This window comes from Choloepus didactylus, chromosome 9, assembly GCF_015220235.1.
Source record: "Choloepus didactylus isolate mChoDid1 chromosome 9, mChoDid1.pri, whole genome shotgun sequence".
In the NCBI taxonomy this organism is placed as follows: domain Eukaryota; kingdom Metazoa; phylum Chordata; class Mammalia; order Pilosa; family Megalonychidae; genus Choloepus; species Choloepus didactylus.
Genome location: NC_051315.1, coordinates 13,733,186 through 13,743,656, shown reverse-complemented (window position 1 = coordinate 13,743,656; position 10,471 = coordinate 13,733,186). Strand labels below are relative to the sequence as shown.

Genomic DNA, 10,471 nt, shown 5'->3' with positions numbered 1-10,471 from the left:
CCTCCTGTGCCTCGGACTGCCCTGCCGGCGGGCAGGACACTGCGTCTGGCCTGGCACGCTGCTCCTGCCTTTCAGCCATCGGGCCGTTCCAGAGACCCATGACGCATTATGGCAAGTTTCTGTATTGGCGTTAAAAGGAGTGCCAGCCCCCGAGCCCTGCTATGCCAGAGCGCCTTCTCCAGCCACCATCCCGAGCTCGCCTGCTGATACGACGGCTTCCTTTTTATCCCACTGCAGGGGCCACCCGGCTGGGAACCGCACCTTGGTGCTCAATTCTTTTCACACGCCAGCGCGAAGGCTCCCGTTTTGATGGATGTTTTCATTATCCTCAAATTGACAGTTATGGGTTATGCACAAAAATACTTGCGGGAGTGCCAGGGTTCTGGGCCTCCCAGGGGAAGCCTCCTCCACCCCTCGGTGTGCCCCTGGCCATACAGTATCTCCAGGTTTTCCTCCTGCCTTCCCCATTGGGCTGGAGCTCCTGGGTGGCAGCAAGGAATCAGCATTCTGAGAGGGCTGGGGAGGCACAGCCGTTGCAGAGAGCCGGCAATGGCTACAACAAAGATGTGCACTCTCGTAGTCAAAACTGACAGGCACCATCAACCCTGGCAGATTGAAGGCTGAGGTCATCAGTGGATGGAGAAGCAGCCTAGTGCTAAATGAGACTTGGAAGCCCCAGGAACAGGTCCGTGCCCCTCAGGAGGGAATGGGGAGCTCTCCCCTCCCCCCGGAAGCCGAGGGTGATCTGGAAGAACTCAATTTACACCCTTGGCCCCTGCGGGCTGGGGGATAGGCAGAGGGCAGGATAATCCCAGCTTCTCGAGCAGATGGTTTCTGACTACCGCTTGACCCAGTTCCCTCCCAGCAGATGACTGGCAGTGGGGCGACAGCTCCTCTGCCAGGGGAGCCCAGGGCGGACCCTCCTCTCAACTCCCCTGCCCTCCCCCCACCCACAAGGACTCCTGGCTTTGGCCTCTCCCCAGCGCCAGCCAACTCAGAAGGTCAGTGGGTGGGATACTGCACCTTCCCAAAGGTGCCTAGCCCTCCTCCATATCCCTCCCCTCCCCCAGCCCCATCCAGCCCAGGTGGGTGGCAGGAAGGGCTGTGGCTGGGCAGGCTGGAACATTGCTGGGAGGGCTTGTGCTGCAGAGCATGCGGGGTTGGGGGAGGGAGTGTTAAATCCTGTACTGGTTTCATGATTTCTCACATTCATTCATTCAGTTGAGAAATCATTCCTTCTAAAAGCCTGCCCAGCTCCCCCACCCCCAGGCCTGTTCCCTATTCTCCAGGAACCTGAGACCCAGCACCGGAGACAGAAAGGTGACCAAGTTAACATCTGGGAACTGGCCTAATAAGCCAAATAATTACTCAGGGTGGAAGAGGGCTAGAGAGAGCTTCTCCAAGGATGATGAGCCTGCACCATGGTTGCTGGCTATAGTGCTGGAGACAGCAGAGGACCAGAGCCCACTACAGGGTGGGAAAACAAGGCCAAGTACAGAAGACTGCAGACCCCAAATACCCAGCAGGCCGAAGCCTCTTCCTGCCTGGTGCTCACCAGCTCCGGGTCAGGACAAGAGGTGGAACCTGGAGGGGGCAGAGTAGTGCGGTTTGGGATGGGAGGGCCGAGAACCTGGAGCTCTGAACGAGGCCCTGGAAGGCAGAAGGGCCCCCCTCTGGGGGCACTCCTGGACCCCCGCTTCTGACTTCGGGTTGGCCAACCCAGACCGGCCCCAGTTCTGCACAGCGGGAGCCGCCTGGGCACCTTCTGGTCGGTTCCCCTGACCGGGAGGGAGGGGGCGCTCCGCCTCCAGATTTGCCGGCCTCGGCCGGGCTGAGCTCCGCCGCCGCAGGGCCGGCCCGAGAGGCTTGCGATGGGGGAGGAGGTTCCCGAGCTGGAGACCCCGCTCTGCGTCGCCCTCCCGGGTTCCCCAATACGCTAGGAAAGCTAGGATGACCTCCCACCCCGGCCCCGCCTTGAAGTCCAGCCTGTTTCGGGACGCGGCCGCTGTAGTGATGGTCCCGGCCAGCGGGGGAGGGTGGGAGCCTGTTCCTGGACCCAGGCGCTGCACTCTGTGGGAATTGTCGTGCTGTCCGAGACCCAGGTGGGGGCGTGAGGAGCGACAGAAGTGACTGGATTGCACTTGGGTTCTGGACGCGGCCGGGGTCAGGTTTCCATCGACAGCGTCTGTTGTCTGGCAGTCGGGAGGGGAGAGCAGGCCTGGCGGCGATACCTCTGGAGCCTTGAACCATCCTTTATTGGGTTCTGACTGCAAGGAGCTCGGCTCTGTTGCCTGTTCGATCCTCCCTTCCCTCCTCTCTCCTTCCCCCTCCCCTCCCCCTCCCCTCCCCCCTCTCCCCTTCCCCCATACGAAGTGGCTGTTATTGTTCCCCCTTTACAGATGAAGAGGTAGAGACCAGAGAAAATGAGGATTCTACTGAAGGTCACTTCTACAAAGCTGGCAGTGGCAGGGCCCGGACTCGAACCGGGTTTGGTTAAGGTCAGAGTTTGCCAGTTGGGTGGGGGTGGGGATGCTGGAGACCCCGCCAGACCACCAAGCTCTAGGGGCTCAGCGGCCTCCAGGCCCGCTAGGGTGAGTCCCAGCACAATCCAGGAGTCCTTGGTGCCCAGGACCCGGCGGAGGCAGGAGGTGGCCCGGCCTCCAGCCGTCCCCCCGCCCCTCCAGCCCGCGGGGCCCACGCCTCTCCCAATTCGCCAGCGGCTGGGAGGCCCCGGGCGCTGCTGCGGGCACTGCAGCTCGGGAGCGGCGTCTGTCAGCGAGGCTTGCCCGCGATGCCTGGGGCCGCGCCGCCGCCCCTGCCTCGCTGGCTCCACGAGGGAGCGCCCCGCGAGAGTTGGGGGCGGCCGCCGTGGCGCGACTCGCCTCTGCGGGTTGCGGAGGGCGGCGGCTGGGGCGGGGGCAGGGCCTGCACGCCGCGGGGAGGGGGCCAGCGCCGGATCCTCTGCCAGGAGCCCGTCGGTGCCGCCCGCCGCCCAGCCGGGTGAGGGTCCCGGGCGCCCACGTGGTGGGAAAGTTTCCGGGCAGCAAAAGTGGCCCGGCATTGCGGGGGGTGGGGGGAGGGGAAGGAGAGCCGGCTCGCCCCTCCTTCTCGCCCAGGCAGAAAGGAAAAAAAGCAGAGGGAAGCGGGGGTGGGGCGGGGGGAGCGGGCAGCCCCGGCCTGAATAGATTCCACCTTCCCCCATCCCTCCTCTCCCCCGGCAGCGGGAGCGGGGAGGCGCGGATCGTCTCCTCCCGCACGGCCAGGACGACACTCGCTCCCCCCCCGCCCCCTTTTTCCTGCCAACGTCTATCTCAACGCGCGCGCACATACGGAGATTGTGCGGCTTTCCTCCCCCCCACCCCCCCGCCTCGGGAGAAAAATCGGGGAGAATAAGAGAAGAGAGGCCAAAGAGAAGAACTCCTCGGAGGGCTCCGCACTCCTGGGCCGCGGCTGGGCACGGGGACGAGGACGCCAATGCCTGCTCTCTCCCGGCCCTGCGGCGTGTGCCAGTGTGAGCGAGAGCGAGGGCGCCCCACTCGCCCCGGGGACGCTGCGAGACTTTGAGGCGCTCCAGCAGAAATCGCCGCTGCCGCGCCAGGCCAAAGACAGCGGGGCCCGTGCCTCCGCCTCGCCTCTCTGCCGGCGCCCCGCGCCCGACCGACCCGCGCGAAGGAGCGAGGCCGCAAGGAGGCCCGCGGAGCAAAGGCCCCGGCGGAGCGCGCAGCGGCCCGCCTGCCCGCCCGCCGGTGCATGCGGCGCTCTGCGAGCCTGGAGACAACTTTGCCGTGTGACGCGCGGGGAGGACTGCAGAGCCCGCGGCCCGGGGCTCGGCGCCGCCTTTGAGCGAGCCCGCGCGGCCGGCGCTCCTTGGCGCTCCCGGCGCCGCGCTCGCTCCACTCCGCCGCCCGCCCGTCCGCGACGAGGACAACCCTCCCGCAGCCGGCGGCCCTTCCTCAGCGCGAGGGACTAGGGTGAGGCGCTCAGGTGCGAGCGCGGGTGCCCGCCGCAGCGCCCGCCGCAGCGCCGCGCCCGGGCTCCGCTTCGGGGGCTCGAGCGCTTTCTCCTTCCGTCTCTGCCAAGTTGCCTCGGCCGGCCCTTGCACCGCCTTCCCCGCCCAGCGGCCGAGGCGCCGCCGCCACCTCCGTTTTCGGTTCCCCGGAGCGGGGCTGCAGGCCCCCGACGCGGAGAGAGAGAAGATGAGGAGCAGGCTGCGGATGTCCAGGCGCTCCGAGACCCCCGTGCGCCAGTGACCTGCCGACCCCCGCGGCCCGCCCACAGCTGCTTCGCCCGGCGCACCCCTCCGGCCCGCGCGGCCCTCGGTGCCCCTTCCCCGGCGCGCGGGAGCCCCCGCGGCCCTGCCGGCCTCCTCCCCCTGCGAGCCGACTGCGGCCGCCCTCCTGGCGGGCGGGCGGGCGGAGGCCCGGGCTGCGCGAGGCGGGGGCGGGGCGGGGCGGTGCGCCCGGAGCGGGAGTCCGGCTCTGCGCTCGGTTCGGCTCGGCTCGCCTCGCGGCGGGCGTCCTAGTCGCCAGCGACACACCATGGACGGGCTGCCCGGTCGGGCGCTGGGGGCCGCCTGCCTTCTGCTGCTGGCGGCCGGCTGGCTGGGGCCCGAGGCCTGGGGCTCGCCCACGCCCCCGCCGTCGCCTGCCGCGCCGCCCCCGCCCCCACCGCCCGGAGTCCCCGGCGGGCCGCAGGACACCTGCACGTCGTGCGGCGGCTTCCGGAGGCCCGAGGAGCGGGGCCGGGTGGACGGTGACTTCCTGGAGGCGGTGAAGCGGCACATCTTGAGCCGCTTGCAGATGCGGGACCGGCCCAACATCACGCACGCCGTGCCCAGAGCGGCCTTGGTCACGGCCCTGCGCAAGCTCCACGCGGGCAAGGTGCGCGAGGACGGCCGCGTGGAGATCCCGCACCTCGACGGCCACGCCAGCCCGGGCGCCGACGGCCAGGAGCGCGTGTCCGAGATCATCAGTTTCGCTGAGACAGGTGGGTCCCGCCCTCGGGCGTCCAGCCGCGGCCCGCGTTCCCTCCCTTTCCCTGCCCGCTCTGGCGGCCGCTACTGCCTCCAGCACGCCCCTGGGGCACTCCTCTGAGCCGGCTTTCCTCTACTCCTAGGCTGCAGACCCCTTCTTGCCCCCCACCCCCCGTCACCGAAAACCCTGCTCTCCGCACGGCTCTCTGGAATCGGGCTGTAGAGCCTCTGGGCGCGCGTCCCCCATCCTGGCAGTTGCGTGCGGCCCTGGCTCCGCGGGTAGTTGCTTGCTGATTGCTTAATGTTTTTGTTTCCCACGATCGGAGTGTAGGCTTTGCATTGAGGATGGAGATGTGTGTGCTTGTTGATATACGTGGGCCGGAGGAGCGTGTGTGTGTGTGTGTGTGTGTGTGTGTGTGTGTGTGTGTGTGTGGCTGCGTGAGAGGCCCCCAGGGCCGCTTCCATCGCCGGGCCGTGTGGGCTTGCCAGGATTGCTGAAGCCTCGCTGGGGAGAGCTAGGCAACCTCTCTTCCGATTGTGTGGGCACCGGAATCGGGCGGAAGGCAGGCTTCTCAACAGGTCCCATCATTTACGCAGAGAAGGACGCTGCTCCCGGGGCAGCCCCGCGCCTCTCCTCCCGGCTGGCAGCGGTGGCAGCCCCCCTGGCAGGAGAGCTGTTGGGTTCGCAGTTAACAAAGGGTAGGAGTCCTTTCTGGAATTTTCCCTCGGCCCTGGATTGTAAATCTTTATCAGCCTTTAAATATAATAATCAGGGAGAAAAAAAAAGTCTTTTGGAACTTTAAAAGGAGAAGGTAAATGTGTCCGCGTGGAAATGCTGCAAGTGCTTTCGACTCTGCTGTCCTTTTCAGGACTTGAATGAGCCAGGCTGGCTTTTGTGCCTGAGCTCAGCCCCATTTGTGCCAAGGGGACTGCAGAGAAGGTCAAAGAGGGGGAAGCCCCAGTGCGCTCCGGGGATCTTGGGGGATGGGGGGGGAGTGGTGGTTTATGCCTCCGAGCTGCAAATGCCCCCACTCCTCCCACACCCAGGCAACAGGCAGACCCCAGCTTCCTGTGGATGAAAAGGGATGAAAAGTTTTGCATGGCTGGTTGTGGAGGAAAGCAGAGGTAGTCCTGGGTTGGTTTGTGCTTAGAAAGAAATGCTTTGCCGTTTTAGCTGTCCACCAGAGTCAGGGAAAGCGCTATATGCAATTAGAGGGCCGGGATTAAAAGGTGCTTTGGGGCCCAGGGTGGAAATGTGATTCTGGAAGGTTGAGGGAGGCCTTTTGGTCCCCGTGGCACAAAATGACAGCGGGGGCTGTTATATTTCTGGTCCGTTTCACAGAGCCAGCTCTTTGACTTATAAATAACAGATTCAGGTCACAGGCAGCTTGCCCAAGACCAGCTTTTAAGGCTGCAGTTTCCCCCATTTCAAAGTCAGATAGTGTTATTAGAGGAGCCGGGAGGGCCTGAGGAGGGGGCTGGAGGGGGACCAGTGGTGGGAGGTTTGATAAAACCATCCATTGGCCGTACAGTTGTCTGATTTGTTCTTCCCGCAAAAATGAAATGAAAAAGTAGAGCTTGTCAGAGGGAAGAGGTGCTGGAACATAAGAAGAGAGAGGAGTCGTCCATCAGTTGGCACAGTCTCTCTCTCTTGGTGCACTGAGTTATTGAGTTATTGTTGAGCTGGTCCCCCCTTTGCCTTGGAGATAGTGAAGGTACTGTTTACGGGGAGTCAGGGTCTAGTCAAAGAATTGAACTTCAGGTTTCAAGGCTGAACGGCGGCGGCTCCCTCGGCAGCACTCTGCAACGAGGCTGCGTTTTGCAGCCTGCAGAGCACACTGTCAGAAATCCGAGCAGAGCTTGCTTGTTTGCAGTAGAGGTTTCTCCGAGGCTCGGATGGCAGCATGCTTAGGTAAACACAGGAAAGAGGCAGTAGGGAGCTCAGCTTGATTTTGCAATGCCCTAAGTTAACCAAAAAAAAAAAAAAAAAAAAAAAAGATACTAAAACACCCTACCACCAAATCCTCAGTGCAATCCCGGTTTTGTTTTTCAGCCTTCACAGATACCCATAACAACTTGCTAAGATCTTGGCCTCCTGACAAGTTCCTCTGTGGCGCTCTGGGGCCTGAAGACCCATCTCCAGGGGGCCCTGGCCTGGGAGAGGTGACGCAGGATTTTCTAGGCTGGGACACTCCAGCCCCAGCCTAGTCCGGCTTTCTCCTTGAGAAACAGTTTCCTCTGCCTCTCCCAGGTTACAGCCCTGGCCCCAAGAACGCTATTTCTGGTCCATAACGTTTTCCAGCTGTGCGGAGAGCCCGCATTCCAGCATCCTGCAGCGGAGAGTCACTTTCCCCCATTGCCTCGTGTTCCCCCTGAATTAACTCGGCGCGCTCTCCCCCTTCTCCGCAGATGGCCTTGCCTCCTCCCGGGTCCGCCTGTACTTCTTCATCTCCAACGAAGGCAACCAGAACCTGTTCGTGGTGCAGGCCAGCCTGTGGCTCTACCTGAAACTGCTGCCATACGTCCTGGAGAAGGGCGGCCGGCGGAAGGTGCGGGTCAAGGTGCACTTCCAGGAGCAGGGCCGTGGCGACAGGTGGAACGTGGTGGAGAAGAAGGTGGAGCTCAAGCGCAGCGGCTGGCACACCTTCCCGGTCACTGAGGCCATCCAGGTGCTGTTTGAGCGGGGCGAGCGGCGACTCATCCTGGACGTGCAGTGTGACGGCTGCCGGGAGCTGGCCGTGGTGCCCGTGTTCGTGGACCCCGGCGAGGAGTCACACCGGCCCTTCGTGGTGGTGCAGGCTCGGCCGGGTGACAGCAGGCACCGCATCCGCAAGCGGGGCCTGGAATGCGACGGCCGGACCAACCTCTGCTGCAGGCAACAGTTCTTCATCGACTTCCGTCTCATCGGGTGGAACGACTGGATCATCGCGCCCACCGGCTACTATGGGAACTACTGTGAGGGCAGCTGCCCGGCCTACCTGGCAGGCATCCCCGGCTCCGCTTCCTCCTTCCACACGGCAGTGGTGAACCAGTACCGCATGCGGGGCCTGAACCCCGGCCCCGTCAACTCCTGCTGCATCCCTACCAAGCTCAGCTCCATGTCCATGCTTTACTTCGATGACGAGTACAACATCGTGAAGCGGGACGTGCCCAACATGATTGTGGACGAGTGCGGCTGCGCCTGACAGCCGGGTGGAAGGGGCGCGGGGCTGGGGGCATGCAGCGGGCAGGGGCACCGTCGTTCTGCAGGGGCTGCAGCCGAGGGGTCCGGGGTGAGGCCCGACGCGTCCTTCCAGAGTGAGAACCTTCCACTGACTCGACATACTTTAAAACGCGCACGTAGACATGCACAGCCAGATGCATCCCATCCTGCCACCCACACAGCAGCCTCCAGGAAACCAGCAAGTGGATGCGGTGATATGTGGCAGCTTTGCTACCGAGGCCCGTCAGCCGGAGCCAATGGGGCGAGCAGCCACCCTGCCCGCCGGCTGGTCCAGCCACTCTGAGTCGCACCTTCTGCGCCCATGTGAAGGCACAGAGACAGAGCAAGGGCCGCTGAGAGGGAAAGGAAATGTGGGGGCAGGGGGCGTGCGGGCTGGCGGGAGGGCTGCGTGTCCCACTTGCCTTGTACCGGGCCTGTTCTGCCTTGGGGTCTCCTGGCACCGAGGTGTCCGCTTCTGCCCCTGCCTGGGCTCTCTCACACTGTGAGACCCGGGCAGCCTGTCTTTTCTCTGCCCTTGGAGAGAGAGAGGACCGGAATGGACACAGCCTACCAGAGCCCGTGGAGCAGGGGCAGTGACCGTTTGACTGTTGCTTGGGGCCCTGACATGACTTATATGTGTGTTTGTTTTTGGGGTGGGGAGGGAGGGAGAGGAGAAGGGTCTGAAATTGATGCTTTAACCTGATCAGCAGCAGTTTGACAGGTCATTCATACCCGTTGTGTAACTGCAAAGGGACTTTTCTCCCAGGCCTGACCTTTTAAGTTAAAATCTGAATAGTTCTAAACGGGGGGAAAAAGTTGCAATCTGTGTCCTTCACTGGGGACATCCCTCTGGGACTGGTTGGGGAGGGGTGGGAATGACCCCGAGGCCAGGGGAGGAGCCCAGGAGAGGGACTGGCAGGGTGAGGGCATTCTGCAAATGCTGGGGAGCCCCTCTGCAGCAAAAATGGGAGCAGCTGAGCTGCTCGGAGAGGTGGGGACGGCTGTCGGCAGCTGTGTATAGTTGCCAGCGTGGGCCGTGACTGGCCACCGCTCTCCGCCCTGCGTGCCCCTCGCAGACCTGCCTGAACGCACATGATATAGCACTTGCCGATCTCCGTGTGTCCGGAAGTGGCTCTTGGCAGCGTACGGAGCTCACTCGCCCTCTAGATATCCAAGTGCCACGTGAACTATGCAATTTAAAGGGTTGACCCACACTAGACGGAAACTGGACTCGTACGACTCTTTTTATATTTTTTTATACTTGAAATGAAATCCTTTGCTTCTTTTTTAAGCGAATGATTGCTTTTAAGGTTTGCACTGATTTAGTTGCATGATTAGTCAGAAACTGCCGTTTGAAAAAAGAAGTTATTTTTATAGCAGCAAAAAAAAAAAAATGAATACAGTTAAATGTATTATACATAATTTTGGAACCAAAGAGGCCAACAGATCAGTTTTAATTTTTATTAGATGGCGAGGCCATCTTCTATGATGTAGATGTTTTGAACAATCCCTTGAGTGGCTTGCCAACATTTCAGGGTATAAGTGGATTTTGTTGATTCAGTTCAATGTGTCTTTTCTATCCTCACACACCCAGAAGGTAGAATAAAAATGATTGTGGTAGAAGACAGGTGTGTATCCTTAAATCCCCATCTTTATGTTTATTTAATAAAGCTCCCCTTAGGTTCTGTTTCATAATAATTTAAAACCAAACAATTTTTCCCATAGACTTGCTGTTAAAGTATTTTATGTTTATGTACAGTTTAAGAAAATAAAAGATCGAGTGCCATGGGCTTCTTGCTTTGTGTGATGTCTGGGGCCATTGGTGGGGCCGGGTGATGGATGGGTTGGGGGTGGGGGGTCCCCAGCTTGCTCTGGCTACCCTCTCCGAGTGCTTGCCATGATGAGCACGTATGTCGGGCAGAGATTCTAGGAAAAATGGCAGAAGATCAAAATGAAGGACAATTACCAAATTCATGAATTACACATTTGTTCACCCTTCTAGTCCCAAGACTAATTATGCATTGCCCTTTGAAAATGCTGGTTGAGCCCCCATCCCAGCCAGGAAATGCAACACCTGGGAGTTGAAAGCACACCTGGGGCAGGTCCTTGCTCACCTCCACTTAAATGTGGGACAGCCACAGTCCAGAAGCGGCTCAGAACTTGGGGTGGAAGGGTCAATGGAGAGCCGGCCTGGGGCCTGTGGATGATTTCTTCCCTGCGGGGAAGCTGAACTCGTGTAAGGTGGGGTGGTGTCAACAACAGTGACCACGGCTCAGCTCCAGCCACAGGTGTGGTGT

At 61.3% G+C, this 10,471-nt stretch overlaps 1 protein-coding gene across 1 annotated transcript; it reads left to right on the top strand.

The window, feature by feature from the left end:
- The first annotated feature begins 4,461 nt into the window (after nt 1-4,461).
- On the top strand, nt 4,462-8,820 carry INHBB (inhibin subunit beta B). The gene is made up of 2 exons (XM_037849942.1): nt 4,462-4,986; nt 7,382-8,820. Exons 1-2 carry the CDS (start codon nt 4,539-4,541, stop codon nt 8,155-8,157), a joined length of 1,224 nt encoding a protein of 407 aa, XP_037705870.1. The 5' UTR covers nt 4,462-4,538; the 3' UTR covers nt 8,158-8,820.
- The last annotated feature ends 1,651 nt before the right edge of the window (nt 8,821-10,471 follow it).